We start from the raw sequence: 20,123 nt of genomic DNA, 5'->3' as shown, positions 1-20,123 counted from the left end.
GCATAATCTCATCAACACACCAACAACATTAGATACCATCCATATACATGTAAATCAGCCCAACCACACGGCCACAACATGCTCAAAGCAGCCCACAAACTCAACAACTACAACACAACACTTTATGACCTTTCCTCCATAACTATTTTCATTTTTAAGACTTGCTAAACCTTCAAATCAACTCAACATAAGAGATAGGATGAAGAACATACCTTATACTTAAAGAAATTCAGCCACACCAACTTTCTTCAAGACCAAACTCACGACAACATCAAGTAGAAACAAGAACAATCACTTTTCATGGGCTAGTTTGGTGTAATCTTATTAAATTCTTGATTTAATGGGCTATAAGTGTTTAGGGATGTGTTAGGAGATTTCTAGAACTCATGAGAGTGTAAAATAATGAAAAAATGGGGTTGATAGGGGGGGGGGGGGGTGGGGGGTGGGTTTATACCCCTTGAAAGTCGGTGGAACCGACTTTCCCAAGTGGGACCCGCGGAAGCCATTTGGCAGCTTGGAGGCTTTATCTTAAAATGCCCATAACTCCCTACTCCGATGTCGTTTTGACGAGCGGTTTGTTGCGTTGGAAACTAGACTTCCTGAACTTCAATTTAGGCTTTTGAAACACCTCAAAACTCCTGATATACCCGGAGATATACCCCTCTAAAATTGACCCAAAATTTCTGTCCAAAATCCTGCCAACTTTTTCCAAATTTTCGTCAAACTTATTTTCTTCGATTTGCTTGGTCCCGAAATCTTCCGAAACTCTCCATACATGATATTTGTCATTAATCATACTTGATAATGGTCATGTCATTTCGTTCCAAGGTTGTCCTTCTCGGTTAAGACTTACGAGATCGTAATTCATCCTTTCCTTCATTGTTACGTACTTCCTATGGCTTGTACCTTCCAAAACTTCATGGGACGTCTCCGATACTTCATTAATATGGTGAAGTACGTGGCATGCTCATGCTATGAAAGTGCGAGGTGTAATAGTTTCCTATTTCTAAGTCTCCAATTTGTAATATCTGAAGTGTTTCTTTTCTCACATTCTTAGCTCTTCATCTATGTATATTGATATTTATTGTAGTTGTTCACTATTTCTGCCAAAAAAAAAAAAAAAAAAACAATGTGGCAAGGTTAAATTTAATCTGAAAAAATATTTGTACTTGTGATTTAATTGTTGTATATATATAGACGAACATTTCATTTTTGCACTGACAATTTATAAAAAGACTAATTAAAAGCTTCACTAAATTTTTCACTAACAGCACAAAGCGCGGACAATACCACTAGTTATTAATAATGAGCACTCTTATTTTCTTTCATGAAGAAGTGTCAATCATATTTTTCTTGAACTTCTCTCATCGGTTCTCTTTTTTCAATATCATGACAATTGCTCTGTGCACTTCGTTCTTCGATAACGTGGCAATACTATTGCAATTTGTAAGTTTTACAAAAGCAACCAACAAACAGTTTTTTTTTTCCGCTTAGAACACTGTTTTTTCAAGTTTTTACCACCGTAACAGGACAATTAATTTTTAGATTTCTTAAGCTTGTTAGCTATAAGTGTTCAAACCAGCAATTCAGTGAAATCAGTAATTTACCAGTAATTTAGCGAAACGAGTAATTTAATAACACCAATAATTTATTAAAAATCAATAAGTTTCAGTAATTTACGAAAATCAGTTTCTATTTTTCAAAATTAAAACCGTTAACGACAGAAATTAGATGATACAAGAAACTTTCGAACCCACAAGTTTTTTGTGTGTCCTTAAGAAATTTAATCCCCTCACAGTTGCCAAGGTCAATGAATTAATTTCTCCCAGGATAGAACGGAAAACTATTCCGCGATAGCAGCAATGCAAATTGCAGAACTTCAGCGAACTCAAATGGCGGCAGCAAATCACACGACTCTGCTATAATTTTGTTTTGAAAAGAAATGCAGAGAACAATTTAGACGGGAAAAAGAATCCAAATTTTTATGTATTTTATGCTTCAACGAATTAAAAATTTGAAGCAGAATTTCAACTTATATAGCCAACGAATAGGTGTTATGAAAAGGTGTGGTGACTTTACAGAAAAGTCACATCCTTTGCTCCTGGTGCCTCTTCGGGAAAGTCACTCAATTTCCCATTCACACTACACAAACCCAACAGATTGAACATGGTTATAGTATAATTATTCTTTAATATAATCCCCAGATGATACGGACAATCTTTTCACGTCAAGCATGTATTTGCGACCAAATGACCAAGAAAACGAACCAACATTGTTACTTAGAGTCAACCTTTACATTTAAAAAAATATATTAACCAAATGCATTTTTTTAACAAAATATAAACTTACGAGTCAACTTTTACATTAAAAAAAATAAAATTGAAATCATGATCTGAAATTCCAAATTCTACTTTTTGGATGATTTGAAATAAAAATATGAAATTACTATCCGAATCGCATGACCAAGTGCTGCTAAAGACTATTTTGACCCTGCCCCCAAACTTAAGGTACCAATTTTGTCATTTTACCTCAGAAAACAATAGGAAAGGAAGCTTGCCGAAAAAAAAAAAAAGAAATCACAGGTAAGAAGAATTGTATAGGTAACGAAAGGGATTGCTCATCTTTGGGTGTGGAAAAATTAGCAAAAAAGAAAACTCAAACCCCCTACCTTTATCTCTCTGAATTGGACTCAGAGAGAAAAGAAGACTTTCTTTTTGTGTCATTGTTTTATAAAAATCTTTCCAAATTGAGATGGATCAGATATTGAACAAAGTGGGTTCTTACTGGATAGGTAAAAGAGCCAACAAGGAGCTTAATTCTGTTGGTGATGACATTAATGTATGCCCCTTTTTACCCCACCTCATCTTTACATTTTATTTACTTTCTTCCAATTGCATTATTGATTTTTATTTGAATCTTGATTGTTCCCTTTTTTGCTAATTCTTTATTTATGTTTTGTGGAAGCAATAAAGAGTTAGATTTCTCAGATAGTCATTCAACTAATACTTATTATCTCAGGAAGTCAAAAATTTGGAATCACGAAGAAGGGTGACTTTCTGAGATAATAAATATTAGCTAAGTGACTGTCTCAGAAATCAACCCAAACAATAAAGTACAGGTTCGATTGCGTAATTCACCTGAATGATTAACAAGTTTGTCTTTAATTGTGTGAATTTTGCTAAATTAGGAGGGTTTTAAGTCACTAGGTTCAAAGTACTAATGCAAGTGGGTGCATACTTAATTAGCTCCCGTTTGGTTATTGATTTTGAAGTTAAAACTTGAAAATTTGAAGTTGTGTTTGGACATGCATTTTACATGGGAAATAAAAAAATTGAAGTTTTGTGAGTGGAAGTGAAATTTCTCTCAAAAACTGGACTTGACAATGTTTTGAAGGCAAATTTTTGAAAACCGGATCAAGTTTCATGGCCAAATAGATATTTGAAGATGAATTTTCAAAATCTGATCCTAAAACTATGGCCAAACTCTAGCTTAGTATACTATGGTTCAAGCTGAGGATAGTGGTTGTGACCATAAGTTGCATTTCTCCTTCAGTCCTGATTATTTCAGGTTTTCTTATGGTCTAATTTTGGGAATTCTTAATTATGTTTGTGGAAGCATTAAACTTTTGCATCTTCAATTGCATAAGTTACCTTAGCGACTAGGATGTTTATCCTTCATCGTCTAAATTTGCTGAATAAGCTCTTTCTAGCTAGAAGGGGATCTAGGAGTGTAAGCCCCAAGTGTTTTCGTTCAACGATTAAGGTAGTACAATGTAGGATGTGTGGTAGGTGCACATCCTGATAGGTGAACTAAGTGTTGTATTTAAGTGGGGGAAGGATTGAGGGATGGGTCCATTATTCACTGAGTTCCAAAGTTGGAAACAACGAATTTCTTGGTTATTTAAACAAGGTAAAAGGTCCAAATATACCCTTAACATTTGTGATATGTCTTCGACCGTATCGGCCAAAGTAGACCAACTTTTCCACGGTAGAAAACCGTTAGTGAAGGGGACATACTTGAGACGAAAGATAGGCACGTAGGGTATATTTGGACCTTTCTCTAATTTTCAGAGTTCTATTTGGACTTTTTCGATTGTTCAGGGGCATGATAGTTTAGGGTAAATTTAGATCTTTTGTTGTGACTTTACTATGGAAAATGGTAAGCCAAGTTGGACAACCTTTACAAGTAAGCACATATTTTGAGACAAAAGATAACGATGTGGGCTTTCATGGACTGATAGGTTAACGGAGGGTAAATGTAAGACAAATCGAATACTTCAGGGTACATTTGAACTTTTTCTCTTTAAATAAAGGTGGATCCATTATTTTATGTGAGTCTGAAGTAGTATTTGAAGTTGGTGAATATGTTGTACACTTACATTACCTTATCGATTAACTAAATATCAGGTTCAAGTTGCTCAAATACTCCATCTAAAGGTGTCCCTTATGGTGAGAGCCCAACACTTCCATCCAAGAAACTTGGCAGTTCTAGACTTACAGCCTGTAAGGGAGGGGCTGTGGGGGTTATGGTTTACCAAATCAAAAGAAAGTTTCCGTATCATCCCTTGTTTCAAGTGAGCTAATTTTGTGGAAGTTGTCTAAGTACGTATTCGCTTCTTTTTAGAGATTGTACGGAAAGTGATGTAACGAATTCGGAAATTAAAGGAAATGTGATGTTGCAAAATGAGAATCTGGACTTGAAGGACTAACTCTGAAACTATATTCTTTTTAACTCTGTGGCGCCAGTTAGTGAATTATAAAAGAAAGCATTCGAAGATTCCATTTTGCTGATTCCTTTGCAGCTTGGTTATCAATTGGTTGAACTATATGATATTTTGGTCCATGTCCTAGCTATTCTGAATGACTAAAACTTGGCATAAATTTGACTTCTGTGACATCATGGAAGTTAATTTCAACACGGAGAATACTTCCGTTGGCATTTTTGAGATTATTCACGGAGTGATGACTTTTGAAATTGGTTCTCGGTAGGGGTGTATGTGGACCGGGTTGGTTCGGGTTTTTCAAATACCAAACCAAACCAATTGTATCTGGTTTTTAAATCTATAAACCCAACCAAACCAACAAAAGTTAAGCTTTTCAACCTCGGGTTTTCTCGGTTTTTTTTGGGTTGCTCGGGTTTTTCGGGTTTCTCGGATTTTTTATGGTTCGATGTGACTCAATTTACAATAAACCTAACAAAATCTGAGTTATACACGTTAGTTCCTTGCAATAAGGTTTTTGAGAGAATACTTCCTAAGGAAATACCATAACAACTCTTAAAAATAGGTACTGCTAAAAGACAATCATGTATTATGGGAATTCTTCAGCAAATTTTTAAAGGTCAACTCTTTCTTAGGGATGTATAACCAACCCCTTTTGATACTTACCGATTAACACAAAACCACATTCATATCACTGGACATAAAGGAAACCATGGGATCAAGTTGGTAATCTTCTCTATTTAAAAAAAAAAAAAAAAAAAAAAAAGTTGGTATGCTTCTGCTTGCCACCAATTTCACCACTTAAATCCAAGGGTAATTGCAAAAAAATAGCCTCAACAAGGAAATGATCGTCAGAGAAATTCAACACTTAAATCCAACTGCTTCCAATAGCATTAGAGACAAAACAGAATATGGCAAAACTACAAATGATCGCCAGAGTAATACTCTTAAGATCATGTAGACTATTAATTATATGGGCTTCAAAATTTATGGACCATTTCACAAATTAAGTCCAAACCTGAATGTAAAAATACAGAAATTATAAAATTTTTTAAGAAAATATTTATAAATTACATTCTAATAAATATTTTTTACGTATAAAATAATTTAAAAGTAGTATAGATATAATCGGGTCGGTTTGGCTTTTTTTTAGTTAAAACCAAACCTATTATGGTCGGGTTTTTTTTTCCCAATACCAAACCAAATCCAACCAAACCACTAGTCGGGTTTCTTTTTGTTTGATTCGGTTTGTCGGTTTGGTGCGGTTTATCGGTTTACTTTGTATAGCCCTAGTTCTCGGTATATATTTTGGATGTACTGCTTTTTCAACTTAGATGTATTGGGACATGGCTCGTTGACTGTAAATGGGAATGCAAAACCCTTCTTAATGGAAAATGCATTGATAACCAGGAGACACCACTAGATTTGATTTTTTGGATAAGACTTCCACATGCAACAAGCTTTAGTGGAGGTGCGGTACTACTAGGTTTGGTCGCTGATGTGCTAAAAATTTACAACTTTTTGGATGAGCAGTCTCTTCTCTCTCATGCTGTTGCTCTTCAAGTTTTTATGTACTTCCTATGTGGTTCCTAGACAAATTCTAGATTTTCTATTGCTGGTCTAAGGCTCATGTGGACTTAATTGTGTGGTTGGCCTTTAATTTTGATGAATTGCATATCTTGTGCCTTTATTAGGGCCTGTTTGGACATGAGTTTTTTTTATCTCCTATTGTTTGGTCGAAAAATATTTTCGAAACATTGTTTGGTTATGGATTAGAATGATTTGTTGGTTAGTTCTTTAAGATGAGTTTTTCAAATTTGAAAAAGAGAATTTTTTTTTTCTCACTCTGAAAACTTCAATTTTTTTTTGTTTCCGAGTGAAATGCATGTCCAAACACAACTTCAGCTTCCAAATACCATTTTTCAACTTCAAATTCAATACCACTTTTTTTTTTTTTCCCTTTCAAATATCACTTAAGCCATATCCAAATGCCTAGTTGATTGTTTTCAAAGAACAATATAATTCTGTATAGACAGTGGAGATGAAGGAGCCTTCTGTGCATCTTCTCCACCGTTATTGTTTAACATGAGCATAAGCTTGACAGTTGGGCATGCCGATGAATGCGACAGTGTGAAGCTATTAACTGTGAATGCAAGAAAAAAAACAAATTGAAAATACCTTTATCCTCGAGATGAAGTGTATAATCCAATAGAAACTTTTATGTATTAGTATGATAGTTCTTCAGGATAAAAAGAAGGAAACCAAAGCCACTAAGTGTCGTGCTCACTGAAGCTAATGACCGTAATTGATGGGTAGATTTAAAAGAATTTGCAGTTCAGCAAAATCTTGATAATACCCGGAAGGGAGGCTCAGTTAGTTGAGCAAGGGGCTTCCATAATGGAGTCTCGGGTTTGAAACCCCTGCTTGCAATATCGGGGGATTTGTCTTTGGGTCGAGCTCGTCGCACGGGTCTTGCTAGTGCGGGTTATCCGCTTGTGTGGTTTTGTGGGCTATTGTACGGGGCGGGGTTTACTGTGCGCACCCGAAGGGTAGTGGGTGTGGGTTCCTTTGTCATCCCCCCCCCCCACAAAAAAAAAAAAAAAAAAAAAAAAAAAAATCTTGATAATTTCACTTTTCTAGCACATCAGTTGAAACCAGTGTAGAACTATTATATTATTCCTAAGGAAGAATAATAGATCTTTTGCCAAATAATTCCAAACTTAGCAAACATCTATTATTATTATTATTATTATTATTATTATTATATATATATATTTTTTTTTTAATCTCAAAAAAACAAAAAAAAAAACAAATGATGTTTGCTATGTTTGGAATTATTTGGCAAAGAGCAATTGGTTCCCACTATTCACTTCTCTGTCTGGTGTTAGGAAAGTGGCTATGGAGATTTGGGGTAGAGGTAAATGCTTTTTGGAGGGGGTAATTGCGGAGAAGTATGGGGTTATGGAAGGGGGGTGGAGGACTAAAAATGCCCCACTTCCATACGGGTGTGGGCTATGGAGAAATATTTTAAAGGAGTGGGAAGATTTCAACGAGAATACTTCTTTTCGAGTGGGTGAGGGAAGTAGGGTGAGTTTTTGGTGTCATAGGTGGTGTGGAAACAATATTTTGAAACTCTCTATTCCTAACATGTATAGGATTTCTTGCCAAAAAGGGATGTCGGTTGTACAGTTATGGAGTTTACAAGAGGGAGAAGTGTTTTGCGATTTGAGGTTTAGAAGAAACTTGCAAGACTGGGAAGTTGAAGAATTTCAAAACTTGGTTAGTTTGGTCAACCAACAAAAAATTACTATTGGTTGTCAGGATGTTTGAAAATGGGAAACGGGGGGAAACGGCGCCTTTTCCGTTAAATTTTATTACGTGAAGCTTTTGGTGAGAGAGGAGATTGTTTTCCCACATACCTCGATATGGATCCCTAGAGTACCAAGAAAGGTGTGCTTCTTCACTTGGTTAGCTACGAGGGGGGTGAATTTGACAGCGGAGAACTTAAGGAAGAGAAAGATTACTTGTGTTAGTTGGTGTTTTTCATGTGCAAAGAATAACGTAGATCACCTACTTTTACATTGCCATGTAGCATCTTCGCTATGGGGGAAGTTGATGAGATGCTTTGGTTTCGAGTGGGTAATGCCGAGAACTGTGAAGGTAACCATGTTTAGCTGTGCTAGTAGAAGACGGTAGAGGAGATGCAGGGCATGTGAAGTTGCCCTTTTAGAATTGATGAGGACCATATGGAGTTAGAGGAACAAGAGAGATTTTGATGGAATAGAGAAAGATATTGTACACCTGAGAAATAGCCTTTTTTCCCTTATTTCTTTTTGGTGCATTCATGAGGTTACTTTTTGTATAGATGATTGGGAGACTTCCATAGAAAATCATGTATTCTGGTAGGATTTTCTGCTTTTTGGTATACTTCTTGTATACGGGCTAGTTAATGCCCTTATTGTTAATAATACTCTTACTTCATCAAAAAAAAAAAAAAAAAAAATTGTTTCAGCCATTTTGGTTCATGCTGATCTTTTTCTTTCCAATAATCAGTCATTGCAAAGCAGTATTGAAGGAGGAACAAAATGGCTGGTGAACAAGCTAAAAGGTTTGTGTTCTCTCTCTCTGCATAACTTGCCATGCTCTTCCATACTCCCCTTCCCCTTGTATGTTCCAAACCTGTTGTCTGATCCACCAGCACACGTCTTTCCCCGAGGCAGTTGGAGGGCAATGACAGGAAAATAAAATCTGTATGTTGCTGCCCATTATATTTCAGAATAGTGTTTATTAATACTATGAATGGTGAGTAAATTAGTTGAATAAGCAATCAGGAGTGCCAGGGAGAAACATTTTCTTGTAAGAGTGTCTCAGTGTGCTTATTCATTTGTGCTTTTGTCTCTCCTCTTTTTTTTTTTTTTTGGGTGGCGAGGGATGGTAAGGCACAGTGAGGAAGCTTTTCGTTTGTAAAGAGGGAACATTGGTTGAATATGGTGTTCATAATCTTTCTCTAGTTATGCCTTTGTTGAGGGTTAGCTGTGGTTTAAAAGACTATTCTCTGACTGGGAAGTCCCTTATTCATTTTATTGAGGATTTTCTAGTTGTATCAACAATATCTAAATTATCTTGCTTTGTACAAGTCAAAACCTTTATCATCCCTAAGTATGTTGTTTTGTACAAGTCAAAACCTTTATCATCCCTGCTTAATCTTGGTTTGTAGGAAAAATGCAAAAGCCATTGCCAGATCTTCTGAAGGAGTATGATATTCCAGTAGGTATTTTCCCTCGGGATGCTACCAATTACGAGTTTAATGAAGAGACGAGAAAACTCACTGTCTATATACCCACTGTATGTGAAGTTGGTTACAAGGATTCATCTGTATTACGCTTCTCTACAGCTGTTACTGGATATCTTGAAAAAGGAAAGCTAGCTGACATTGAAGGAATGAAAACAAAAGTGATGATGTGGGTAAAAGTTACTGCCATCTCATCTGAAAAATCCAAGATTCATTTCACAGCTGGGTTGAAGAAATCCCGGAGTAGGGAGGCTTACGAGGTTCTGAGAGATGGAGTAACTATTGAAAAGTTCTAATGATATAACTGGCTTTGAACGTTTAATGTACTATGAAGCCATTCTGAGGGCTCAAATTACAACTTTTGTATGTCCAACTCTTTATTTCTTCTTTTTAAATGCTGCTGCGATCACTGTGTTGATTTTCTAAGTTTGATTTCAAAGTTTGTTCCTTACCTTTGGCATGTTAGAGTAAGTAACAAACTCACCAAAGCCAGATCAGGCATTTGGCTCACAAATTTTGGCAGGGAAAATTTGAAACATTTTTAGTGAGGCATTCCTTCCTACCAGTTCACACTCCAGACTAGTTCTGTTCAACGTTCGAGCTATTTGAACCTATTTCAACTTAAAACAACTTCCAATATTCTGTAATGACATATTAACAGTACTGTGTGAATTTAATCAGCCGTAAAGATGGGGGGAAGCTAAGGGGAGGTTAACAAAGCTTAAAAAGTTACTGAAGTTTGTAGAGGAAAGGAAAGAAGATAATACAAAATCTTTATGAAAGAAAAAGGAGATTGTCCGTTCATTTATCATTTGGTCAAGTAAAGCCGTTCATCTGATATCATGTAGAGGCAAAAAATATACATTTTAGTACGTGACATGGAGAGACATGTCAAGTAAAGCAGTTCATCTAATATCGTGTGAAGGCCAAAAATATACATTTTAGTACATGACATGGAGAGACACGTCCTCGACGAAATATATATTTGAGAAAAATCGCTTCAATAAAGATTAGCTCTCAACTTACCTCAACCTTAGCCCTTCAATAACCTTCATCAACCTCAATCGGAAAAATTTGAGCCTAAAGTATGTAAGGGGAACATTTTATTACGTGTTCAGGTGTTCAATCGAAACAGATAATAGTTTGATATATCTAAACAAAATCTGAACATCTAAATTTTAACTTTAAAATATTGAGTTAATCAATTGATTTAGGCTACTGAAGATTAGTCGAATTGATCCGAGGAAAACGTAAGTAAAATGAACAAAGGGAGTAGTTCTGAAAATGCAAAACTCTTGTGCAACAAAGGGTGTTTACGGTAGAGAAGCTGACCCAATTACCAAGTCCGAGGAGGTGTGGAATTGCAGAGGGAAGGAAAGGATTGTTTTTGGTGCCTACTTGCAGACGGAAAGGTTAATATCTTTGGGAAAGCTGAGTTTTTCTTGGGATGTGATGGTCCGGTTAGCCTCAAGGTTCTCAGAAGTCTATTCCACTTTCTTCTTATTTAAGTGGCTTCCTATATTATTTAAGGGGAGAAATGATTCTTTTAGCCCTTTAATTTTTTTTTTTTTTAAAGTTTTATGACATTTTTACAAGAGATGTTCATTTTTTACACATAAGAGATCTGCATAAGGTGTACAAAGTTTTCAGCCATCTTGTGCTTCCAGCTCAAAAGTTTACATGGCCATCTGCATAATCCAGCTGCTACTGCTGTCGTGAAAATAAGCTAGAGTGGAAAGACAAAAGTGCTGTTATTTGGATGTGGGTGCAATTAAGCCTCAGCTGATTGTAGGGAAGAGGCTTAGAGCACTACAGATCGTAGATAGGATGTAAGTAACAGAGAATTATCAGTTAGGGAATTGCGTCCTATCTGATTTAATCGGCTTCCTATATTATTTGGAGGCATTAGTATTGGAAACCTGCATAAGATGTACAAAGTTTTCAGCCATCGTGTGCTTCCAGCTCAAAACTTTACATGGCCGTTTGGAGTTCCTATTGTGAATAATGTACTGTGCAACTTCTGTGCATGAGTTAACAGATAGTAGAAATTCTGATGTTATGATCACTCAACCTTGGCCAGACCACCCTGTAAGTCTTCTAGCAATAAAGAAACTAGTTTTTTTTTTTTCAGTAATTAAGATGCTAGATGAATTAGGCATTCCTTGCAGCAAGTTGATGCAGAATTCCGAAAAGTTTGCTATCACTTTTTCTGAAGGCCTACTATGAAAGTTCCAGTCACTGCTTTAATTATGTCAAGGCTGATAAATTTGGTATGTTATTGTGGCTCATAATAGCCAAAAAAGCTGTGCTATGGGTCAAGTTGCAATGAAATATCTGTCCCTGCTTTCTCATCAACAATTTCCTTGTCGTCTGGCCATGTCTTTTGTTAAAAACGTGCCAAGATTCTTGCCGCCAACACTATTATTTCAGGCATGCCAGATAAAGGAAAGAGAAACTATGATAAAGAAAGCTTTTTTGAAAGATATGGAAGAGACGGATTTGAATTTGGATATGGTAAATATGCCAAGGCTGTTCAGTACAAAGAATTGAGAATGGGATCATATTTAACTGTTGCTGCAGCTGATGTCAATAATTCTAACTTCATCACTTCGTATTATAAGCCTACTGGTGGAGCATTCACAAAGAAGTTTGCCTTGGTTGGAAAGGAATTGACTTGTGACAGTGATGGCTTCATTATAAGGACCTGGTTTTTTGATTGAGCTAATGAAGTTTGACATGGGAGGATTAAGTTGGTTTACATTTGATTCATGATCATGGACCTTACTTTCTTGTTTTGATATATTTGGGCTTCAGGAAATAGCAAGTCAGTCCAAGTGTTGCGGCTCTAGGTATTGGATAATGACATTAAACTAGTTCTCGAACACGTGCGTTGCACGTGTATTCCACGTAATTAGTACAACCGTATAATAATAGAAATACTATTAGAATAAGCGTGCGATGAGCTGTATGAAACTTTAAAAGTGCATGCAAGTTCAATATGATGAATAATGAGCCTATATGATCGATATTTATTGTCTTGCAAAGAACAATTTTATTGAAAATTTCTATCAAATGAAGTTGAGAGGATATCCTTCATTTTGAAGAGTGAAAAAAACACTTCTTTAGCATTATTATTTTCAATTACTTCGATCACTATTATAATCTGTTGTTCTACACAATCAACAAATAATATAATCGTCTTCTTTTGCAACTCTTCTAATATATATAAAATGTTTAGCTTAAGAGTTATCTTGTTAAGGATAGTTGAACAACACATATTTTATATATGAATATGAACAATATCGACTATGGTTACAAATGTTGGACATCTTAAAGTTTGTGCCATGTCTTTAACAAAGAGTAGCCTCCGCCTTTTTACAGCTGCATATATATCAAGAAGTTGTTGTCGGATGAAAATAGTATTTTGTACAAGTTATACATAAATTCGATCAACATATGTCTTCAATAGGATGGCTATTAGATTATTGTTGATTTCATGGTGTACATCTGTAAGGAAGTAGTAGTTATTTACTATAGAAATACTTAAATATGAATCATAAGCAAGATTAAATTCACGAATTTAAATTGTAACAGATAGAGATACATACTTTAACCCAACTAAACATAATTTAAACTTGTGATAACAGAAACACAAAACACACATAGCAGAAACCAAGAATGACAATCTAATTTTTATAAGTACAATAAGATATGCCACTACTATGACATTCTACACTTTGTATAAAGATGGGATGGAGAAAACTATAAAATACGAGTGGAAAGTGGAAGAATTTCCGTCCGCCGTGTTGCATAATTGCGAAGATTTAAGTGAGGGAGTATCACTGAGCTTCAGTGCTTCATTATCTCTGTGCATCAATATAGAATGACAAAAATGTCAAAAAAAGTGTACATATAGAAAGTTGTGGAGAAAAAAAGAAAAAAAGTTGGTCCGGAAGCATTCGATCATTTTTCTGTTATTGTTATTACTTATTTGTCGTGTTTATGCTTGCCATTGCTCCAAACCGGGCTCACATATAAAATTCTCGGGATCGGATATGTCCCACTTGTCTTCAAACAACCCTTAGAAAACAAATCTCTAATTGATTTTTTGGTTAAATTCGATTTTACCGGAAAATAGTTTGACGTCGACTGTGGGGATAGACAGCTATAGTGCCGTCCTGATTCAAAGCAAAAACTCTTAAAAGCCATTGACGTTCGGAGCTGTCCTGGTGAAGCATGTTTAACCATGCATAAATCGGCCAAGTAGCGTGTCCGGAAGCAACATTCCCGGAGAAACAAGAAACCCATGGGCTCGCGGTCAGAGGACCGACAAAACCCTGGTTAAGAAAGGACTGATCACGTCGCCCTTCGAAGTAGCCCAAAAATACTGGGACTGCCGGGATAAGGCACGGGGTAGAAGGAGTTACAGCAAGATCTGGAAATGGAACCGCAGATCCGGAGGAGCACATAGCAATCTTCAAAGCGGCCATCACTAGACACAGCCTTAAGCGGCACGAGGTCGAGTCAGTCATGCCGAAAAGATTCCAGCATGCGCTCGTGAAGGGAAAGCTTTCTTGATACGTTCGTGAAAGCTTATACCGGAGATCGGAGAATCGAGATGCACGAAGAAGACGTCTTTTCTATAAAGCGGAGGAACGAGGAGATGCCTCACAACTGCATGGAAAGGTTCCAATGAGGAAAAAATGTCGTTACCCACCTTACCGGAAGCTTAGGTTGCCATGGCATTCGCGGGTGGATTGAACATCAATGGGTCAGAAGCACGGAGAAAATCAAAGGAAAGCAGGCAAGAGTTCTTAAGTAATCGCTCCAAACACGCGGGGAGGAAAAAGACAGGGACTCCGCACAAATGACGGACGAACCCGAAGCACGACCAACATGATTTTCAAAGGAAAGGCCGTTGGAATGATGATCCAAGGCCTTCATGACAAGAAACCCTTTCTCTCTAGAAAAAACCACTTCAAGGACCACGTTACGTTCAAGGTTACGAAGAGAAAGGCATCGGTGTTCCACCTACCGACGTGCCGGTAATAACTCCTTAAATATCTAATTACTAACATTAAAGCGTGTGCTTGTCGATTCAGGTAGTGCTCTAAATGTGGCGCAATTACGAACTTTCAAAGAAATATAGAGCAAGTGGTTCCGGTGGTTAAAATCCTAATCAGGTGTGGCTTATGAGACCGCCCAAGGGCAGATCGATCTGGCTACCCAGGGGAATTGAGACCAACCCTAAGAATATGCGAGCCATTGAAGAAATGCCGAATGTTCTCGACAAAACCAGGGACGTACAATGGTTGATCGAAAAAGTGACTCCTCCGGATAGGTCCATATCGTGGTCATTCGAGCGTTTCCAAAAAGTCTTTCTCGCACATTAAAAAGGAAATATGACCCCGTATGAACCCCAGAATCTCTACAGGCCTCAAAAAACTGAAGAAGCACCCCACGAATCCGCTGTCATTCATCAGGCCGACGAACCCCAATTAACCTATCTGGTCATTTCGGAGGTCTCGGTGAGTGTTGAGTCAGTGCAAATTTTTTACTACTTGTAACGACCCGTTTCGTCGCTACTGTGACTTCCGGAAAATTCGCAGCCTTGACCCCCTTAAAACACATTCGGTTCGTTATGCTCTTAAAAAGCGCTAACTTGATCGGACCAGTCGTATGAACGGGGTGAAAAATATCAGATTGGGCCACCGGGCCCAGTCATACCGTCGTAGCGACAGTCCTGCCGCCCCAGCGCTGGCGCAATAGCGGCAGGAAGCTCCGCTGAAGCGGAGGTGTAGAGTCATTAAAGGACCTCCTCAGCGGTGGGGCTACCACTGAAGCGGTGCCGCCGCAGCAACCGCTAGACCGCCACAACGGTTAAGGGCAGTTATATCCCTATTTAAAGCTCATTTATTGACTTGACCTAATATTCATTTCCTCCAAAATCTGCAGCCGCCACTAAGATCAAATTCCAGCCATAGAGACTTAAACGTTGGGAAGGTAAACTCTTTAAACCCCTCATTTTATCTTCCTTTAATTCTCTCTTTCTTCGCACCAATTATAATTACAAGAGAGCATTAAATGGAGGATTCTTTCTTTTAATCTTATGAGACTAAGTGGGTAAATGTGTGGTAATGATTGACCTAGAATAAGTAGTAACTCAGGATGGTTTCCTCATTGCAAGAATTAGTTTAATAACAGTTCTAAGCCCAAATCCTGCTATTTCTCAACGGGTTAACTTCATGTTAGTTGCTAATAATGTCTTATGTGAATTAGTAAGGTAAGTTTGACTTAGGTAAACCTTGTTTTCCATAAAAGAGGTGAAATAGCAATAATCAAGAATCTAGAATAATTATTTTAGAAATGACGATTCTACCCCTATGAGCCCAAATTCCTCAATTGTTACTTACTCGAATGCATCCATCGTTTTTAGAACTTCCGCACATACAAGTTTGCTACAAAGATGGAAGATGGAACCCAAGTGGATGTTTGCGCACCTGTTTCGGCCCTGAGGTAAGTTACGACTTCCTTTTATTGGTAGAGTCCGGTTAGACTTTCATATACGAGTGATAAATGAAACGGAGAATTCATGTATAGGATCTCGGAGATTAGGATGGATGCTTAGATTGATAAGGTATAAGAGGTAGCGGTTATTATGTGGCACTAATATAGATGTGGGTTTATGATTTCCCTACGGTGAGACTTCGATTAGCGAAGCATATATTTAGACGATATTGTCAGAGAATACATGTAAATCTTCGGGTATAAAGTTGGGTTGGATATTGCCTTAGGTTGGGCCTTGTTGTGTGATTTGGGGCTAGCCATCCTGTTGTGTTGTGACTTATCTTGTTCTATTTGTTATTGGTTCGTTGCCACGTGAAGATAGTAGATATTGGTGACTAGTGATATATCTTAATGATGATATTGTAGCACCTTACTGCTGCTGTTTGAGACGGTTCTTATGATACTATTGTGGCTTATTGTGTAGCCTTTTATTGATATTGTTGGTGTGCCCATGTGTGGTACTGTTGAGATTGATTTGATTATTGACATTGAACTCATACATTGTATGCATTCTCATCCTTCATGATATATTGTTGATACATTGATGATATATAAGAAAACTCTTGTTATGGTGGGCTCGACCGGGATGAAGTGACGTGAGGACCAATGTCCGATGTTTATCCTAATTGAGGTATGAGTGCTAGTAGCGATTGTCGAGGTCTTTCTTTGGAATCGTGAGCATTGGTACATGAACTTCGCGGGTCCCCTATAGGTTGTCTTTGCGGAGATGTGATGTTCCATCATTGGAGTACATGTGTATCGGTGCATATACATGCATCCATATTTCATACATTATTGCATTGCATTTTACCTTGGCTTATTGTGATATTATGGTGATATAGTTGAGGTATACGGTTGAGGTATACGAGACTTGGCACGGTTGGGTTTGGATGTATTGAGACTTGTTGATATAGGCTTTGTTTGGGTTTTAGATGCTATGACATAAGTGGATGACTTGTGGTGATATAATTATGATGTAATTGTGAAACACTCAAAAAAGCTAAAAATCAGCAACTTATAAGCCAATAGTGATGGGATTAGTTGCTATAATCATAGGCTGTGATCTTGGATTGGGAAAGCGTGGTGCTAGGTGACCTTAATATGAAGGTGTATGATTTGCTAGGTTGGTGAGTAATGAACACTAGAATGACGAGAGAACTTTCCTTAAAACACGAGCGAATTATGTAATGATAGTTGACTAGGGATTTTTGAGCATTGTTGCATATTGTATGTTATATGAACTATAAAGTGAGTGTTAATGTAGTAAGTAAATGAATCCCTAAGGATGAGTTAATGAAAATAAGAACCTTCTATTTGTTGAGGTGACTGGTAGGTGATGTGTGCAGTTGACTTAGTTTTGCCTCTATGCTTATTTGTAGATTCTGTTACCGTTATGCATTTCTAACCATTGTCGGCCTATGATGCTTACCAGTACTAGTGTTGTACTGATACTACTCTTGCTACATCCTTTTTTGGGGTGTAGAGTTTTTCAAGATATTGATTGATTAGAGTTTTCCGCAAGATGCACGGTGGCTATCTTGAAGGCCTCCATCATTCTCATTCCGAGATGGAGGTTGAGTCTTAGATTTATTGTTGTATTCAGTGTTCAAATCTTAGTCGCTCTTGTACTAGTCTAGACCAGGTCATGGGAAAAGGAGTCAGTGTATTTATTAAATTGTTGTAAACACTTCCGCTATTTTGTTTATATATATTGGTTTGACTTCCGCTTTTGATTATAATATATCTTGAAGGATAATGAATCTCGTTCTTTACTTGTTTATGAATTTGTTTGAGGTTAAGGGTTCGCCTACCGAGGTGGGAATGGTAGGTGTTCGGGCGATCCTAAAATGGGTCATGACACTACAACTTATACATAGAGACGGATCTAATGTTGTGGAACCAAATTTATCTGAAAACAATATTTATGAAATTTAGCATAAATTCATGTATAAGAATTCACAAAAATTTCGACAAAATACTAGATTTGAACCCATATTATTTTAAGAATACAATGGATTCAATGCCATGAACTTTGAAAATTGAACCTATAAAACTTAAATATTGGATCGGCCTTTGAATATACTATATGTTGAATTTCTCTGGCTTCTTCATATGTTTGTTTTTTAATATTTTGACTCTTCTTAATGAAAATTCTGACTCAGTCACTATTGAGCACGAAGTTTAAAAGAAAGATGGCTAAACTTGTGCGGCTAAAAATTATTTTATTAAAGATCATAAGAGAAGTTTAAAGTTAAATTACTTCTAGATATAGAAATATGCTATTTTTTTTAGCAAGTTAATAAAGAAAGCAGACACGAATAATCCATGATTTAAATTATAAGGTTTCAATATTTAAGATTCTTAGCTTCTATTATTTTTTAATGGGTTCATATCTTTTATTTATTGTAATTAATAATTTTTTACATTTAAATTTATGCTTGTGTTGAAAGTACTAAACTCAAATGAAATCAATATCATAATATTGAACTCGCCTCAAAAGAAAAGTGTATCTTCTTAGAAAGTGCTAGGGTTTTTGAAAGGTGGCACGTTTCTTTCTAATTTTCGCTTTTTGTGGTCTTTCTCTATCATGCATTCAACTTTTTTCTTTAGAGCTAATGTGACACTTTGATTGGAAATTTTTTAACCTATCTTTTTCTATATGAAAGTGATGTTGAAATGATTTGTCTTGTCTTGTCTTGTCTTGTCTATAAGAGATAATATATCGAAGTTTCATGAGTATGCTTTGCTTTAATTTAATTTGTTAAAGAACACGTGGAATTTGGTCATATTTGCCCATTAATATATAGTCCCTCTCTTTTTCTCACCTCATATCTACTCACATAACATTGAAAAAAGGTAAACTATCGGTAAATATTAACTTATTATACTTGTGTTTAATTTGAAATATAATTTCGAATACCAAACTCAAAAAATTATTTTGATGACTCTTTACAACTACATTTCACCAAAAAACTTATGATGGCCAAACGCAACTCCAACTCCAACTCCAACTCTAACTCTAAAATTTATCTTTTTAGGTTATACTGATATAACGTAATTATCTTTTTAGGTTATTGATAACTTTTTTCACATCAGTTAAATAGAGAAATCAAGCTTTTCTACGAAATGTATTTTTACTAATTGAAGAAATTGTGAAATCATAATGTTATGTAGGGTGCAAATTCATTTGAAATTTTCTCAATAATATTTTTTTTGGAAAATATCATTGGATTGCATGAGGAATCGCTAATTAGCCTGTTAGCCCATTAATTGATCCTACACCAAAAATCTTAATACTAACATATACAATTGCTATTATGAGTATTGAAAAGAATACTTTTTTTTTAGAACGACTAAGGTTTTTTCTTTAAGGTTTTAATAAAAAAATAGAGCGACAATTACTAATTTAAAAAAGTCTTATGTGTTTGAACTATGAAGACCCAAATCTCTACAACTTTTTTTTAAAATAAGTTTAAAAAAATAGATTGTGGAAAATAAGGCAAAATATCAATCTCCACAAAGAAAACCCGATTCGTCGATGACCGGTAACTATAAATCCGCTTCTACAAAAAGAAATCTAAAGTCCTCTAACTACTATTTTCAGTTAATTAAATAGTACCATTGCTAACTATGGTAACTCTTATTTCAATTTCAATTTCAATTTCAATATAAGAAATAAGCCTCACTTTAAGATATTAAAAAGGAATCACACTTCATCATCCAAAAATAATAAAGAATCATACTCATGACGATCTACATGTTTGGACCAAGATAGTTGGTCCAGAAGCATTCTTAAGATCATTTTTCTATTATTCTTATTACTTGTTTGCTGTGTCTATGCTTGCCATTGCTCCGAACCGTGCTCACAAATAATTCTTAGAATTGGATATGTCCCACTTGTCTTCAAACCCTTAGAAAACAAATCTCTAACTGATTTTTTGGTTAAACCCGATTTTATTGGTCTATGGTGATACCACAATTGTCTTTTAAGAGTTTCTGGTTAACCCCGATTTTACTGATTTTTTGGTTAAACCCCTTTTTTAA

General features: G+C 36.2%; 1 protein-coding gene across 2 annotated transcripts in view; it reads left to right on the top strand.

Annotated features, from left to right (window-relative positions):
* Nucleotides 1–2,548: 2,548 nt before the first annotated feature.
* The window catches only part of LOC132049780 (uncharacterized protein At5g01610-like), a 21,280-nt gene continuing 3,705 nt past the window's right edge, over nt 2,549–20,123 (top strand). Inside the window, exons 1-3 of one of the 2 annotated variants that reach the window (XM_059440709.1) lie at nt 2,561–2,838; nt 8,774–8,828; nt 9,438–9,963. In XM_059440709.1, coding sequence (XP_059296692.1) covers nt 2,752–2,838; nt 8,774–8,828; nt 9,438–9,808 — 513 coding nt within the window. In that variant the 5' untranslated portion in view covers nt 2,561–2,751 and the 3' untranslated portion in view covers nt 9,809–9,963. Of the gene's footprint in view, nt 2,839–8,773; nt 8,829–9,437; nt 9,964–20,123 lie in introns of those variants that run through there. The other variant, XM_059440710.1, reaches the window with a different exon arrangement.

The sequence above is a fragment of the Lycium ferocissimum genome, chromosome 3 (genome assembly GCF_029784015.1).
Source record: "Lycium ferocissimum isolate CSIRO_LF1 chromosome 3, AGI_CSIRO_Lferr_CH_V1, whole genome shotgun sequence".
Taxonomy (NCBI): Eukaryota; Viridiplantae; Streptophyta; class Magnoliopsida; order Solanales; family Solanaceae; genus Lycium; species Lycium ferocissimum.
Note: the sequence above shows the minus strand (reverse complement) of the source record. Positions and strands in the feature narration are given on the sequence as shown.